The 17,897-nt window shown below is 42.9% G+C and overlaps 1 protein-coding gene across 1 annotated transcript in view; it reads left to right on the top strand.

Annotated features, from left to right (window-relative positions):
- LOC144136270 (unhealthy ribosome biogenesis protein 2 homolog) overlaps nucleotides 1-17,897 on the top strand; it is a 66,984-nt gene that overhangs the window by 7,743 nt on the left and 41,344 nt on the right. Inside the window, exons 6-12 of the mRNA XM_077668479.1 lie at nucleotides 2,097-2,237; nucleotides 3,052-3,188; nucleotides 5,835-6,159; nucleotides 8,857-8,936; nucleotides 9,045-9,138; nucleotides 9,489-9,773; nucleotides 13,122-13,392. Of these exons, the coding sequence (XP_077524605.1) occupies nucleotides 2,097-2,237; nucleotides 3,052-3,188; nucleotides 5,835-6,159; nucleotides 8,857-8,936; nucleotides 9,045-9,138; nucleotides 9,489-9,773; nucleotides 13,122-13,392 (1,333 nt within the window). The remainder of the gene's footprint in view (nucleotides 1-2,096; nucleotides 2,238-3,051; nucleotides 3,189-5,834; nucleotides 6,160-8,856; nucleotides 8,937-9,044; nucleotides 9,139-9,488; nucleotides 9,774-13,121; nucleotides 13,393-17,897) is intronic.

Consider the following 17,897-nt stretch of genomic DNA (forward strand, 5'->3'; position numbering starts at 1 on the left):
CTAATGTACTTCACCTTGGGGACTTATGTAAAACATTGGACCAATAACTTTCCCGTTTCGAGTTGTCGATAGACTTGCTCTTGCCCTACCATACACTAGCCTGCCTGGTTAGCTCAATTGGTAGATTGACTGCTCTGGTGAGGCGGTGGTCTCAGGTACGAAACCCGAACCAGGATGAATTTTTCTTCAACTACGAAGTTTCTGAGGAAGCTGTATAGCTTTGCAGCTGTATAGCTGTATGGCTGTGCTGGGATAGATGCTAATAAGGAATTACTCCCTTAATATCCATGACGCGTGTACCTTCTGTTGATGTCATGCGAAGCAGAGAGAGCACGACATACCCTATCAAGCTAGAGTCGCTCTCCTAAGCATCCTAGTTGTGAGGGAAAGACAGGACTCTTGCATGCAGGAGAGATGTTTGGTGCAGTGGTTAGAGCAGGTGCTGGATCAATCTGCTTATTTTTGGCTAGCAAACGTGCTTTATTCTAGCCAAAATACTGTTGCAGTGAATTACACAGCTTATTAGTAATGTGCTGGCTCCACCGCGACCTATTGCAGTGAGTTACGAACAAAATACTTGCCATGTTGATGGGTGGTGCCATCTCTTGTAAACAGCACAAGTAGCAAGCGCTTTTTTTGTGTGTGAAAGCACTACTTCACGAGGTCTGACGGGCTCACCGAATTTGTGTGAAACTTGTCCTTGAAGGTGACCGTGGCAAAGCTTAGCATGGCAACAGCCCATGCAGAAATAAAATAAATATTGCCGCGGCTGTGTTTCGAACCCGCGGCGGCGCGAACAGATTAGCTTCGCTAGACACTGCACGAGGGCACCATCCTGTTGCCGCAGCCGATCACACCTCGTGTTAAGCTGCAACACACTCATGTGCTGTGCATTGCACATCGTTGTCATCATCAACTTCCACCTGTGCCTCGAACTAATCAGATCAGCTTAGCCTCGATCAGAGCTTAACCAGAGTCTGATATCGTCACCAGATGTGCTGATGACCCAGCAAAGCAAAACCAGGAGCCAACCAGGCTAAACACATGCTTTTGCACGTCTACATTTTTTACAGTGAAATAAAGCTTGTCATAAAATTAAGTTTTTTTTATATGAAAACATCTTTCTACTGAACAAAGTGCATTCCGACAAAATATATGCTGGAAAGGACAACAAGAGTAGGGGATCTAATGTACTTTCATCAGGAGCCTAGCGCAAAACATTGTGTCTTGTCCTCAATGCATGGATGCTTTTGAACCTTGTGATCGCGTTTGGCCAGTATAGGTGCAGGTAGCATAGGGAAAATAAACACGAAACTCTGGCTTATAGGCAGCCTGTGCAGTAATTCTGTATCAAGCATGCAGATAATACAGCGGGCCATAACTCCTGAGACGTTTCAGATGCATCTATGAAGCTCATGCCTTCAGAAAGACTTTTCAAATGATATATTCTGATATATACGTCAATTTCTTGTGATGTGAATATAAGGGACACGAGCCCTTAAGTGCTTAAAAATTTCATAGCTATCATTGAAGATCATACAGCATGGCAGTGAGGAGCGGACACATGATGCAGCTTAGCAGCACCTAAAAGTAATTAGAAATTAAAGAGAGAAGAATAGTGATTGGGGCCATTTGCCACTTTTGGTGTTGACTATTAGTGAAAAAGTAAAAGCCCAAACTAGAAGCGCTACAAAAACCAATTCGTATCTGAATAATAAACTCGCGGTGTATATTGAGGTTCACATGGCAGAATTTCCGTAAATTGCGTGCTTAAGTAAAGCAACTGGATAGAGCCTGTTTCACTAACCTTGAATGTTTTAGCTCAGCATGAGAGCTGCTGGTAGTTTTGATTTTCTGCAGTATTGACAGTGTTTGCTATAAAAAGTCTAGTTGCACCATGCCAAGCAGTTCAATTTATTCTTTTGCACAGAAATGCATTAGGCAAGCTATCTGTACATGCTTCAAAACATTATGAATAAGATGTGCAGTAAGACTTGATGGTGCCATGAGAGTTGAAAAACTGTATCAGTTCTTACTTTTTTTGTCGCACATTGTGGGCAGCATTGAGGTTAACAATATGTTGGTTCCTGTTGCAGGTGAAGCTCCTATCTGTAACACTGAAACGATGTCGTTTGTGTACGAAACAGGCCGAGTTGCTTGATCACTTGTGCCTCGCTGCGTCTGCCTTAATGGAGGTTGTCATATCTTCATGGTATCAGCACCCGTGCACAATACAGGTGTGTGCGGAACGTTATTACTTCGTGTGCTCTCTATTGCAGCCGCTTGAACAAATTCACACATGGCCAGCTTAATAGCATGCCAATTGTTTTGGAGAGTTTCCACTTCGTAATTTCTGGGGCCATTTGGTAGCTCATATCATCTTACTTTTTTCACAATTTTGCTTACTTGGCGGTTTTATTTTTGAAAGAAGACTCCAAGATTTCTTAGTCTTTGCTCTGTGCTAGCTCTGGTCTGATGAAAAAGCAGTAGAATTTTGAATAATTTGTAACATGTTTAACTACCTGTTTGCTAGCTCAGGAGGGCTTTTTAAGAGTATTTTAGGTTACAGATGCCTGTGTAAACCATGCACATTGTAACATCTCTCTGTCTCCGTGAGACCAGTGCATTTATTCGAATTAAAGTCCTTACCTTCACCAGTAGCTTCTTAAGTGATTGGAGAAGTGCTGTATATCAGTAAGGTTAAACATCCTGTGTGACAAATACTAGGTGTAAATGTTTTCATGCATAGCATACTGTTTGCCAGGTGGTCGCAGGGACTGCGTCTTATGCTTGTGGCCTTGTTATATTTCAGTCACTGTCTTGCAGACTGTGAGTGTAGACTGTTTGAGAAGAGAAGACTACCAGCAAGCAATGCTTTCTATATAATGTATTTTTTGGCTTCGTAGCTTTCAATAGTAGCAACATTTAAGCTATATGTCACCTAGTGCGGGCTGGCTTCATGTTGTGGCTTATACAAACTGTGTGCAGCTGAAGCAAGCCGTGATGACTAGTCAAATTGTTTTATGGCATATTCCTCTGTGTGCTGTTTAGGAGGCATTTGGTCATTTGAAACCTCTGCTTGACAACATGATGTACATTCTGCACTTCAAGAAAGCAGCGTCATCAGAGGCAGTGCTGAAGGTGCACAGAACAATCAAGAAATTTGTGCACTCTAGCCTGCTGCTCAGGTATGTCGGTGTCTTCTTCACTTTTGTGGGCTCAGCTCTGGCTCTTCAAGGTGGTCGTTTAAAAGTAGGAGTGTGGGCACACAATCTAGAAGTTTAAATAGTTTTGTGGACTGATTTTCACCCTGCATTAAATCGTAAAGTTGCATTTTACAACGGCAGCTGTTAAGGGGGGATGCAAGTCCTAAAACAATTTTTTTATTTATGCATAATTACCATAAAAGTGTCCTTTTTTATGCGGAGTCTAAATTGGCACATATATTTCAAATAGCTTGACTACAATATGATTTATGAGGAGTGCTGTGGTTTTCATTGGGCTGTTAATTACAGGCCGTTAGCCAAAAAATGTTCATAAATTGTAAGAAATATTTACAGAACTGCCTCAACAAGGGTGCACTTTCTGCGGTGATGCTGTTTTTACAACAGCCTCAACGAAAATAAATTGGTGAAAATTTATGAATAGAACATACAAAAATCGGTTGGCTGGTAATTTGGGGAAGTAAATAATTAAACATTAGGCATAATGTAAAAGGCTGTAAAAATAGCATCACTACTCAGCTGTACTTCTCCAGAGTAAATTTGCACCAAGCTCATATCAGTTGCCCAAGGCAAACCAGGGAAAAAGCCCTAAAGCAGAGGCTCAATTTGTAAAATCATGAACGGAGATAAGGAGACTTGAAATCTGTGTGCACCTATTGAGGCACAGGAAATTCTGCCTCTAGAAAACAGCTGTAGTTTTGGCTGTGCTGCTCTTATACCATCTTAGGTTTCAAACCAAAGGGTGTGAAGCAAGCTTTGTAACGGTGGCAAAATGGCGAAGAGCAATTTCAGAATTTTGATTGCATGAAGTGGCAGGCTGTACAGCTGACCATCAGGTCTTATTTACATATATATGCACGCATACTGCCTACCATGGCAAGTGGCGTTTCAATTATTCATAACTCGCGAGAGATTGCTCGGGAAGAGCAACCTGTGTCTCACAAGCCCCATCATTGGTAGCACCTGCCATCGCAGGGCAGTGGCGCATCACTTAACCACTTGACCACTGCTCCAGGAATGGTACGGGACTCTGAGGGATCTATGAATGTAAACTAGAGAATGAACAATTTGCACATATATATAGCTGTTAACCATATAATTGCTATGTGAACAACTTCCATCCGTGAACAGTTGATCCGAACACCAGAACCAAAGTGAAAACCAAAGTGCTAGAGTACTTCATTTGCATTTGACCTAACTGCGCATATCGACCGTCATTTTTTAGTGCGCTAGCACTTATAGTGGCCACCCCTGCATTAGCCGTTGTGTGTATGTTTGTCTGTCTGTCTGTTTGTCTGTCTGTTTGTCTGTCTGTTTCTTTGTTTGTCTGAAGCAAGTTTTGTGGCAGGCTGCTCAACTGCCCACCGGGTGGTGGGCAATCTGCCCGCCGTGTCAGGTGGCAGCTCATTTAACTGTGAGATGCTGGTTGGGAAGGGCAACCTGGGTCGCACCCTAACCCAAGCAACCCAAGTCCCACCTATGTCAGCACCTGCCACAGAAGAGCAGTGGCGCATCTTAGCAGTGGCGCATCTTAACTTGACTGCTGCGCCACTGCACTAGGAATGATAGGAAGACTCCCAAGGATCTGCGAATGGAGAGAATGACCGATTCCGCATACTGTACGGACGTTAACCCATTATAGCTATCTCCGAACAACTGCCATCTGGGAACACTGGATATGAACACCAGAACCAAAGGGAAAAGAACTGCTAGCTCACTTAATTGGCATTTGGCCTAACTACTCAAATCGACCATTTCTTTTTCCTACTTTAGGATCGTTTTGAAAAAGTGTGGATATTTTGAGTGTGGGTATAGCTTGAAGTATATCTAGTACAAAAAACATTTTTCTAAAAATGGTCTTTTTCGTGATTTTTTGCACCCTCAAGATCCGCATCTCAAGACCCGCATCCTCTTAAGGGTACATTTCCTTGTTCTGTGGCCTCAGTGGCATGACACGAAGGAGTAACGAGGAGAGAGAGTAAAGGGAGAGCAGCAGTGTGAGCTAGTGCTTGCGCCATTCGCTGCGCCATTGATTTGTGGCAGCCTCTGTGTGCCGCAGTGGGAACTAGGGCTTGCGCCGTTCATGCTTCTGCTCATAGAGGGCGCCAGTCTGTGGCACAGTGAACAGTGCATTCAGCACCGTAAAGTGCGGCCGCTTATTCTTGTGTTATGCAAATGCAGTACCTGGCATTCATTTTTTTTGTTATACATTTTGTGAAACGTATGCATCGCAAACATACCTTAAAGCATACTTCAATGTTATTTTAAAGGTTGCGTTTATACTGACTCACAAGTGCAGTACCTCCTGACATAACCAGATTTGTTTGGTGCGCAGTGAAATTTTTATGGTCATCTGTAGCACTTGGCAAGGAATGCTTGTCATGGATTGACTTGTTCCTGGCAGCTCACTGGCTATCACATGCGTTCTCAAAACTATCTCTATCAGCAGGCACTAGAGCCTGGATTTTATCCTTGGACAACTGTATTGCTCAACTTGTAAGCAATGCAGTGTTGTCTGCAGGCTGTATTGAGAGGAAATGTAGCACGGCACAGATAGCAGTCCACAATCATTTCATGCCTCATACTGCTTCTTGTGTACTCACAAAACAGGAACAATATCACTGCTTGGCTGACAGCCCTGTATGAGTACCTTCGACTGGATGGCTGGAATGCTCAAGTGCCTCTCAAAGCCAAAGAAGAAGACAGCGAGGCAAACGAGGACAACAGTGAGGCGATGGAGGGCAACAGTGAGGAAAAGGAGGACAAAGTGGAAGCTGGGGAAGGAGATGAAATGGAAGTTGAAGATGTGAAAGTGAATGAAGAGATGCTGGAAGTGCTCCAAGCTGAGCCTCATCGCCAGAGCGGGGCACGAAAGGGTGACGAATACCTTCTGGAGCAGCTCATGAGTTTTTTTGGAGAAGTGCTGAAAGAGACGGTGAGTATTGATGCTAGTCAGTGATGAACGTTAGCTGCTGATCAGTGACTAGCATTCTCTGTATTTAATTATTTCATCATCATCATCATCAGCCTGACTACACCCAGTGCATGGCAAATCTCCAGTTATATGGGAAATGTATGCTTATTAGAGTTTCTTCTTAGGTTAGAGCCATAGAATGCAGCCTGTGCTCGCTCATGGGAGAGGAACCATTTCTGCTTTTTACGTAAATATGATTAGAGGCACTTTTCAGTCGTAAATGAACAAGGACGGAAAGACACAGAAGACACATATGTGAATGTCAGCTTATAGTACTTACAGAAAGCACAGCAGTGGCAATGACAGTGCCATACCAAGTTATCTCTTGCACATCACTGTCAAATCCTTGAGTCACAGTTGTCTTCGCCGAGTATTATACTTATGTTCATGTTGAGAGTTCTCACTTTCTTTAGGCACACCAGTGATGGGCAGAAGCTGTTCATTGCCTTGAGCACCAAGTTTGTATTTGTGTATCTATAAGAGGAGAAAAAAAATCCCTCGGGCTCATCTACTATCATGGAAGGTGTTCAAAAGTGATGGCTGATGAGTTGTGCTATTGTCATTGTAGTGACCATCGTGTTTGTCAAGCGCCTGGACTTGAACCAATGCTATATCACTCAAAGTGCAATGGGTGCTTAATGTGCATGCCATGTTGATCAAGCATCTGCAGGCTGATCTGTACAGTATGCTTATGCTAATGCACATGCCCCTCTGGTGCACTTTAATGAGGGGAGCCCTGCTGTACATGCAGATGCCACAGGGGACAGTATGAAATTAGGCTGCAGTTCCACTGACAGCCTTCGCAGTAAAAAGATATTCTACCAGTACAAATAAGAGTGCAGAATCTGGATGGGAGAGGTGTGTTGAAACCACAGGTAGAAGGTGCAAATGGCAGGGTTAGAGGGCACAGGCAAATATGCAAGTCAAGACACGGAGATACCTGCTGGAACATACCACTAACAGCTTCCATTTTTTGAAGAATTATTGCTTGGAATGCATCTCTTCTGCATGCTGAACCAGTGCATTCTTAGGCAAGCACGGTTGTAGTCACATGGTCCACTCCTCAAACGAGCAACTGGCCTGATGAAAATTTTATGGTCCATTCACGTTCAAATTTAACCCAGCCTTGCTTCTGGTTACACCTTAGGAATGAACAGTAGAAAAAAAATGTCCTTGAATGTAAACCAATTGGAGAAGGAAGCGAAGATGTGGACCTTCAATATCACATATTATTTTATTTTGTTCTCAATTCTAGCAAAGAAGATGCTTGGCTCACTTATATCACGCATTCACTACTTGTCTTTTTTGTGAATATCACATATTTGTTTATCACCAGTCTTCTCCCTATGTGCTTTCTCTTTAGTGCTTTTCAGTGCCTTTAAAATGTAGCACTTGTGGAAAGGCAGTGCTGCCATATCAGTTGGAATATTCTTCCATGGTGACATGGTGTAACTGTCTGCCAGTAATGTGACTCGCTGCTGTCAGTGTCCAGTGTTTTTGATTTAGCCAATGTTAGTCATTGTTGTGAAGCTGGTCCTTAAATGGTTGGTTAACCATACATCATGACTTAGTAGCTAGCATTAGCCATACTGAAGTCTAGTTTGGTGATTGGCCAAGGGCTGGTGAGAGTGACATGTGGTTTGTGGTTCACACTATATCCTCAAATGCTAACCAACCTATGATTTTTATATTTAATGTTTTAAAGAAAATGAGCAGTGACTTAGCTAGATTTGAATATGGAAACCTGTGATTTTCATATTTAATGTTTTAAAGAAAACGAGCAGCGACTTAATTTGAATATGCATCTAACAAATGTGGTACACATCATTAGTGATCAAAAACTGTTTGTTGTTTGCACTGTCTTCATAGTACAATACTGCTCTAGTTGGCCTTGAGGTTTAAATAAGATGGTTATGTCCAGGTATTTTTGAAAGTTGCTAATGAGAAGGTGAAGTGTGGTAGTCATTAAATAAAAAAAATTATAAGCTTATTATTATCAGTCCAACGTGCATAAACCAAATTCGTAGGTATACCAAACACTGGGGGCAGATTTTGCAATGGACAAAGATAATTGCTGTCCAAAGTCAGCAATTGCTTGGCACAAAGCGTTCTGTTTGCACCTTATAGTTTGGCTGAGTCCTGGCCATGATGATAAACTTGGAATGCCGTGTAAAGGAGGCATTCTGAACGGCTTCGGTTACTATGGTAGCTGGTAGCAGGTTCTCAGATGCTGGAAAACAAAAAATTGGCAACCAAAAAGACTGCAGGAAAGAAATGCTGAATAAAAGTGTTGCTTCTACAGGAAGCTGATTGTGATGATGGCAGTTAGGGCACTGCTCACTAAAATAGCACGACTGACACATGATGCTGCTAATTGCGCTTTGTCTTCTTTTAACACAGTATGCATGGAGTCCTTTGTTTCTGGGTTATATTTTTCTGGAATTCGGGGGGGTAAAAGTTGGAAATATTTTTTAAGCTCAAATTCGGGTACAATTCTGGTTATTGAGAAAAACATTTTTTAGTTCCAGTTTTTTTTTCGGGTAATTTGGGTGTGACACGCTCCTTTCTCAGCGCCCAGCTTTGAGCAGCAAGTGGGCAGAGAGCATGTGACAATAATCGTTGTTTGCTTATGTAAAGTTACTATGTTGTACTCTGCAGGCATCATCCAAAACGCCAGCTGCACACTACCTTCCAGAATTCTTCTCCGTATTTCTTCAAGGAGTTATCTCTTTTAACAAGTAGGTACTTTCTGTCCTTGAATGCATAATGGTGTTTTAACTCTTTAGTTTATGTTTGTCGTTGCTTCCTCTAGTTTCATTTGCACCTAAATCAGCCACTTTTTGCAGAACCGAAGACCTCCAGTCGAATACTGTGCTCCTGGCTTACTTTGCCTACCACCTGGGAATGGAGTGCACCTCATTCAGTGGAACGCCAGTTGTAGTAAGTGTCAATTGAGACAAAGTTCGACTTGTTTTACAAGAACAGAGTCGGGACTTCCTACAGAAGCTCCCCACAGAGGCTCCATGGAGTAAAGTCTGCCTTGTGGCAGCTTGACAGAGCCTCAAGGTCCTGCTTTGACAGTAGCAAACCAGTGACAGTGTAAATGTAAACACATTTGGAGCAACAGATGTGGATCACTATAAAAAGAAATCTCTTTGAAGTCATGCTATAATATATAATTTGCTATGACATATTTTAGAAAGAAGCATTGGAAAATATGCACTTTGTGTTGGCACTTTCACTGTCTTTGCAGGTGTGGAATATGCCTTTCCATTCTCTGATCTTTGCAGGACATGGGGCTAAGTGCCGAGCAGCAGCTGTACTTCTTGTACCAGCTGTTGGAGGCTTACCAGGCCAGCGAGCAGTACTGCCTGGTGGTGGTGATGCCCCAGTTCAAGCGCAGCCTGTTCAAGCCACGCCGCTGGTTCGGTGAGCTGGCCGCCAAGCTGCAGCTCCTCGAGTACACCAGCGCTGCTTGGTTCCACTGCCTAGGCACCATAATGCGCATTGCACCCAACCTTGTCGAGGGCAGCATGATCAAGACCCTTCAGAAATGCTGGGAGGTGTGTGGCCTGGTAAGTGTTTTTTTTTTTACAATGTCGCCTATTAGAGCTAGACCCCCATCAAGATCTGATCGACATATGCACTAAGTGACATCATCACATGGCAAAGTCACATGAACATTGGATCATATGACTCATTGGCCATGTGACCAATTAAACCCTTACATACACACAGAGCTGATCCTGAAACTACATCACATGAAGACCATTTTAGCTTCTTTTTTTTTATTGCAAACAGGGACGAGGTGGTGCAAAGAGACAGAACAAAGAAAAAAGTGGTCCCTTCACTTCCAGTAAGGCAGTTTGAAATGCGCGGTCATTACGTTTGGTTTCCTAAGTTCATGTTGTGAGACACGACTTAGGACATGAAATGCTCATGACAAAATCATTAATAAAATTATATAAGTGCACAAGGACTTATTTTACATTAAATTAAATGGCACATTTTGAGTCAACACACATGCTCCTGAAGATTTCTTAGTTATTACTTGATTAATAAAAATTTAAAGTCTAAGGCCCTTTTTCTCCTTAAACAACATATTACAGGTAAACCTGAATTGTTTGACCTCAGTTATTTCAAAGCCCCGAATAATTCTTGGCATTTCTGCAGTCCCAAAATTTGTAAACTAAATTTTACTGAATAGTTTGAGGCAGGAGCTTGCACCGGCTCGGCTAATTTGAAGACCTGGAATGCTATGCAGGAACAGGACACTTCACTCCAACTGGTAGCGCAGCGTCACTTCACAGGTACACGAGTCCGCTTTAACCCTCTTTCACCCGCTGACGAGTATCGTTGTCATGAGATTTTGTACGAATGTAACCAATGACAACTATAGTTGTCATGAACAAAAATTTCTCACACAGTGAATCGGTGACAACTGTACTCGTCCTGTTGCATCTAGTTATTTCTGACACTAGATGGCCACACTTGTCCATATTGTACCATTTGTGTCTTGCCTTTTGTTATATTTCCGCCTCTGACACCCATGCGTGAAACGTGGCTGCCTTTCTGCCGCATGGGAAAGAATGCACGTGCAAAAGAAAGTATTTTGACAACTCCTCATCAGACGACAGCTCTGTAAAGTTTTGCACGGGGGCAAAAAGTGACGTGTTCTCATCTGAAGACTCTGACGGTGGCGATTCTGTGGATGGACCATGTTTCCTGTTTTCTCAAATGCCTAGAATAACCGAAGCACCGCCTCACACTGACGATGTAGTGGCGGGGTTTGAACTTTTTCTGATAAGGGAATCTAATTGACTTAATTGTCACTGAAACGAACTGGCATGCAAGAAAATCATTTCGTTCCAGTTCAACTTCATCATGGACGGACATCGACAGGAAAGAGGTGGAAGAGTTTGTGGCTCCTGTAATTTTGCAAGGCATCATTGTAAAACCCCAGGTTCATCTGTGCTGGTCGAAGAAGGCAATTCTGGGTACACCCATATTTGGGGAGGTAATGAGCCGAAACCACTTTCAAATGCTGATGTGTTTTCTGCACTTTATGAATAACGAAGCGGAAATAGACAAGACAGCCCATCCAAATCTGAGGGCACGGAGGCTATGGCCTGTGCTTCAGAAGTTGAATGATAAGGTTTTGTCTGAATACTATGTACCTGAGCAAGACGTTTCAGTTGACAAAAGCCTCTTGCTCTTCAAAGGTAGACTCGGGTGGAAGAGATACATGCCTCTAAAACAAGCCAGGTTCGGACTGAAGTTTTTTTCTCCTTAGTGAATATAGCTCTGGTTATATCTGCAATATCATACTGTACATAGGCAAAGGCTCAGTGCCGCAAGACAAGGAAATGGCTATGGGAACTAAGGTTGTCATAACATTGATGGAGCCTTTTCTCCACATGAGCTATATAGTGAAAGTGGACAACTACTACAACTCTCCTGAGTTAGTAGATTCACATATCAAGTGGAGAACAGATGTTTACGGCACAGCCCGGCATACGCGGAAGGGCATGCCTCCATGCAAGAAACAAAAGCCCCAAGAGGGTGAAATCGTTGCTTACCAGTGCGGTGTCTTGCAATGCAATGGCAAGAAGACGGTGGCTTTTCTGAGTACTGTCCATGCTGCGACAATGGAGGGAATTATCAACAGACGGAGTGAAGTAAAGTCAAAACTAGCGATTGCATTAGACTATAACAACACCATGGGTGGCGTGGACAAATGCGATTAAAATTTTGTCGTATTACCCTTCTGCCAGAAATTGCCAAAATGTGTATCGCCAGAAAATTTTTCAACACCTCATGGATATGGCTATTTTCAATGCCTTTATTCTGTACGAGAAGTCTGGAGGAAAAGACACTGATCTCGATTTCAGTATGAAACATGCGGAAGAATTACACCTGACAAATCTAGATTAAGAGAAGACGTCAAAGCGAGGAAAATGCTCGCCAAGCAACTTGCTAAGATTCTATGGAAGACATTTCCCAAGAAAAATCTCCCCCGCAGGGAGGAACGCAACACCCACACGGAGATGCATAGTATGCTACCAGTTTGGCAACAAAGATGCTTCACAGAAGAAAAGGAAGGAAACACAGTGCTGGTGCGAACGGTGTGGGGTTGGCCTCTGTGCTGTGCCTTGCTTCGAATTCTACCATACAAAGATGGCCTACTAACTGTGCTTTAGGAGCTGCAGAAAAGTAGATGCTGTTCATGTGCATGTTTTTTACATCGTTTAGATTATTTTTTTCATATTCTTTTTTTTTCTTCATAGTTTTCTTCTTTTTCGTGGTAGGGAAAGGGTAAAGCAGCACAATGTTTAATTGGACTTCACAATGCTTCACGCACCAATGTGCAGCCAGCGGTGGTACTTCGACTCGGCGTACAGCATGGTGACATCTAGTGTTACTGTATATATATACCTATGCGGGAAAGCTAACCTCCGCAGAAGTGCTGAGGGAAAGCCAGCTTCTTGAGTTGACCGTAGTTGTCCGGAGTTCGATTGATCAGATGTGACTGCTAATTTTTGTGCAATGTAGCTGTAGATTTTCCTATACATTCACATTATAGCTTTACGGTGCCCAGAAATTATTCTATATGAAGGATAATTTGATCTAGCCGAGTTTGATATAATCGGGTTTGACTGTACGTTGACTATGAACTCTAATGGCATGCCTAGACAGCACAAACTTGAAGAACAGATTTGAACAAACTTTTTCAAGTTTTTGAACTTGGAACTGCACGAACTTGTACTTGCTATCAAGAATTTCATCTTCTTTGCTCTGTATACACAGTGAGTGCATGCTTCGGCATTTTAGAGGACTGTGAGGTAGTACGCAATTCATTACCACTTATGCGGTCCTTGTACCCACCTAGACTGTTGATGTCATCACTTTCTTTTTCCATTTAGCGCAAGCCAGGCCTCTTGAAAGCCCGGAACTCACTCTTAGAAAGCATCCTGACTACATACACTGCACTTTTCCGGGTGCCAAAGCTCGTCCGGAACATCTTCTCATCGTTCAGTAACCTCAGTGCTCCGTTGGCCCCCACAAGCATTCCGGCGTCATTTCTGCACAAGTTTGCTGAGTGCTGTATCCACCTTTCTCCTGGCCAGTTAACTGAGACATGGCAATTCCTTGTCAACCAGCTTGGCTACTGGACAGCAGGAAGTAGTACCACAGGTGAGGCCATCGCACTTGGGATGGCAATATGATGCCTTCTCATAAAGAGATTATCTTAGTACTGTGCAAGACTGCTTTTATAGTGCTAGGCTAGCTCTTAGGGCAAAGGTTCCTGGAAAATATGGTAGCTTTTTAAGTCGGTAAGTGCCTTTATTGAACGCGAAAGGCAGTGGGTCACACGATTTCTCCGCTGTCGTGCTCGTATTGTAAACAAAACAGATACAAAGGAATGGCATGCAAATGCTACAGCTACACTCCATCTCAGTAGTTCCTTGCTGCAGTACGAAGGCTGTGATGAGTGCAAAAGTGACATTCTGATACTGCGGAATGTAGTGTCAGTATAAAAGGGGCATATGGGATAGCATGCTTTAAAGGACTATAGACATCAAATTTTTGCTTGCTTGTTTTTTTATTTCAAATGATGCATTACACAATAATATACATTTATCACCCTGTGATATTCGCCTACAACCACTAAGCTATAATTGAATATTTTCTTGAGAGACAGAGGAAAACATATTTTTCAGCTCATATTCGAGCTTGCTTAGTCGCCCTGGTGATGGGCGCTATGTAGCAACTGAGGCGGAGTAGGACCACGTTACCCTTGGATGTGCTGGATGTGGGTGATGAGAAACGGCCAGAACACAGGCACCAGAGAGGTTGGCAGAGCAGTCTCTCAGGACATTGCTTCGGTTTCATCAACCAAACGGTGACTGTGACGTTTAGGTGGTTTCTAGGCCACGTGAGGCAGGAGAAAATAGCAGTATAACTGCTGATACGTCGTTTGTTGTCGCTCCAGCTCTTGAACAGGCTGGTTTATGTGTTGCAGTGTATCAGCGTTGCAGTTTTTTTGTTCCTCATGTGACCTAAAGTCCAACTGCACGCCAACTATCACTCGATTGATGAAACCGAAACAGCATGATGGATGAAATTTAATAATAAATTATTTAGTAGACGTAGTCAAATACTGCATGATGATCCATGTATTCTAAAGCAGGGGTTCTCACCTGTGTGTTCCGCGAGCACCAACACTGGCCTGTCCACTCTTTCTAGTACACTTTTAGTGGGCGTGTGCGAAGAAGCCACATTACCTGGTTTTTAGAATTAATTTCAGAACATTAGTTCTTCTTAGCTCTTCCTCAGGTGTGTGTCGGCAGCGTCGGTCCCATCTGCAGCAGACCTTGGCAGCATGCCAGGACACTGAGCACCAGTAACGGCGCTGCGTGTTTATGTTTTGACTGGAGCGCCGGCAGTGGTGGCTCATCCGGCGGAATTGGCAGCTGCCAAGACACTGTTGCGCCCAACTGTGCCAGTGCACATATGTTTAGAATGCTGGCGATGGGGTATGGTAGGGGCAGGGCACAAAAAGCGACGCATGTTAGGTGCACTTGCGCAGCGCGAGGCAACTGAAAGTGGGGACCACACTGCCGAATTAGCTGGGCCCATCCAAGACCAAAAAAGAAAGCGTGCACATCTCATCGGGTGCTTTTCTGGGCGATTCGATGGCATTGGCAGCACTGGGCTGGAGTTTTGCTGCCGGTGAGCTCATTTGTGTCGCAAAGTCAGTATCTGTTGAAATTGGCAAAAAAAACAAATTCTGACATTGTGCCGATGCCAGAACAGAGAGCAGCAGGTATCCAATGAAAGCCGGATGAGGCGTCATGTGATTCTGTGCATAGCCCAGCCAGTCGAGTGCGCGAATGCAGGAGAATGTTTGTCGTGTGACCGTAGCTTTTTGCATTCTTGTCTTGAGGGTGGAGGTCTGCATGAACTAGAGATGGACATTGAATAAAAAACTGAGCGGTGAGTTCTAGAAGAAAAAAGTACTTACAAAAATGAATGAAACAGCAAGAAAAAAAGCACTTATGGTCCGTTCACAAGCAACACTCACCAATTGTGATGCTTGTGTTGACTGATTGTGAGGTGGGCAGGGATTCCTTGTCACATGTTGAAGGCTGTTGGGCTCCTTGGCGCAAAAAAGTTGAGAACCCCTGTCCTAAAGCATCATTTGAAAGAAGAAAACACACAACTAAAATTAACAGTCTATAGTCTTTTAAAGTGCGCATGCAAACAACTCTATTTCAAGTCAGGCCGTAATGTATGTGTGTGCGTTGCCTAAGCTATTTCCTGAGCTTAGCATGCATGACCAGGGGTGTGCGAATATTAGAAAATTTCTAATAGTGAATTGAATATCCTCCTATTTGAATATTCGAACGAATCAAATAGGGTATGTTCAAAATTATTCGAAACAGATTGAATTTGTTCTAAACTTTTCAAATGCTTTCTGTATAACTGGCTCAAGGTTCGAGTAAGGTACACCGTATTTATATGCTGTTCCAAAAACGAGACCCACAGCGACATTACGTACCATCATGCCACAATCAGTGTGTGTGAGATGGCGGTATGATGGACTCAGTGCCGCAACGTGGTCCATTTGTGTGGTGGCATTTTAAATTCTCACACATGATCTCTAGCACTGGACAACATGGCAGAGCTCAGGCAATTTTAGCAAACCTTGCCTTGATACCCGATCTCTTAGGCCATGGCTCATACTAGCTGTTGTCTGCTCCAGTTTCTTTTTCGTCATTAAGAGCAAAATGCAGATGTCCTATACATATTACTAGACGGCTATAGGGTTGATATGCTGGCTTCGTGTTTCGGCCCCTTAGTAGAGATTAGTGTTTAGCCTTTTAATTATAGCATCATACCATGGCACTTTCACTGGCGCTTCAATGTTTTGCTAAATTGCTCATTTTGTACAAATATTCGCACGAGTAGTGAATATTAGCACAAACATTCGATTCATATTCAATTCAGTTTTTAATTTAACTATTCGTATTCGATTCACTTTGAAAAAAGTACTTATTCGCACACCCTTATTTGTGACTCCTGCATATGCTAAAACAGCTTTTCCAACATGGCAGCGTGCTTTGAAGTAGCGTGCTTTGTTGTTATTACTTGATTTTTCAGTGTGTTCACTGGTCATAATTACGGCATCGGGCTTTTGTTTTGTGTCATCTCACCTACAGCAAAATCCAGGAGCGATAATGGCATTACAGTGTAATCCACATATAACAATATATAGCTTATAACGATCAAGTTCTTTAGATTTATCAATTCTCCCATTACCCCTATCTAAAAATAAACCATATGTAGTGATCAAATTTTCAGCGAAATAACGGATACAACAATAGGATTCTGGCCGCCCGGACGGTGTTTAACACCAAAATTAGTCTTAAGGTTTGATAAGACATAAAATAAATAAATAAAATTCTTTGAAGCTAATGATGTAAAAACCCCACAATCAGATAGGCGTGGCGAAATCCGTGAAGGGGCATTGCGTACGGCCTTGGGAACCAAGCGCTGTTCATCACAATCGCTGGACGGAGGAGAGAAGAGCATGCGTGGCTACAGTCGTGCAATGCTTTCCCACACATAGTTTCCGCCATTTCCTGCCATTTGCGCATTTGTGAACTAGGTAAAAATGGCGGCAACAAAGTGCAAGGCGATATCTCTAAGCCCCACTCCCCCACTTTTATAACGTTGAAAAAAAAAATTTTTTTTAATCGTTAGCTTTTCTTAGCACGCTCCTCTATTTTGCGCTGTCTTCAGCGCAGAGATGCTGTGCGCCGATAACTTCACAGCATGTTTATCTTTTTATGGGAGCTCTGGCCGGGGAGGCTCACTCAGCAAACTTGGGAGACCACCAAGACGCTGTGAGCCCTTGACGGGAGCGCCGGTGACGGTGGCTACATGCATGGGGTAATACCTACATGCGTGGGGGAATATGTGGGTGCTTTTTTTTTGCTTTTTTTCTTGCTGATCCAAATAAAACGATTATTTGTTATAATGATCAGATTTTCAGGGTTTCTCAGTATCGTTATAAGTGGATTGCACTGTATTTTTTATTTCAAGTGACAATTCTGCCACTCTGCCCGAAGAGGAGCATCAGTGTGTTGACAAAAACGGTTTCTGTTCTTAACACCTCATGGCAACAAAAGTTGAAGTCATTGCTGCGTCTCCGGTTGTGCATGTGGCAAACAGTGTTACATCCCGCATAATAAGCGTGCATACACTACTCTAAAACTGCCTAATATTCCTTCAGTAAACGATGTCTATTTAGTATACTCTTTTCCAACCATATCTGCATACGCCACGAGCAGACTAGAAGCAGATGGCGATGCATAGAGGAACACGTTTTAGGGGGGTTGCTGATCTTAAAACTATTGTTTTATATTTCTGGCACAATCCTTATTCTTGTCGTCATTACCATGAAAGTGTGGTTTTTGTGTAGAGTCCGAATATACAACTAGATTTTGAGCAGCTCAACTTGGTTGTGAGCTATAAAGAAGTTTTGTGGTTTTAATTGGGCTCTTCATTACAGGCCGTTTACCAAAAAATGTTTGTAAATTATATTAGAAAAATTTATAGAACTGTATCACCCAGGATGCACTCTGTGCGGTGATGCTATGCTGCCTCAGCGAAAATACATTGGTAAATACCGT

The sequence above is a fragment of the Amblyomma americanum genome, chromosome 6 (genome assembly GCF_052857255.1).
Source record: "Amblyomma americanum isolate KBUSLIRL-KWMA chromosome 6, ASM5285725v1, whole genome shotgun sequence".
In the NCBI taxonomy this organism is placed as follows: Eukaryota; Metazoa; Arthropoda; class Arachnida; order Ixodida; family Ixodidae; genus Amblyomma; species Amblyomma americanum.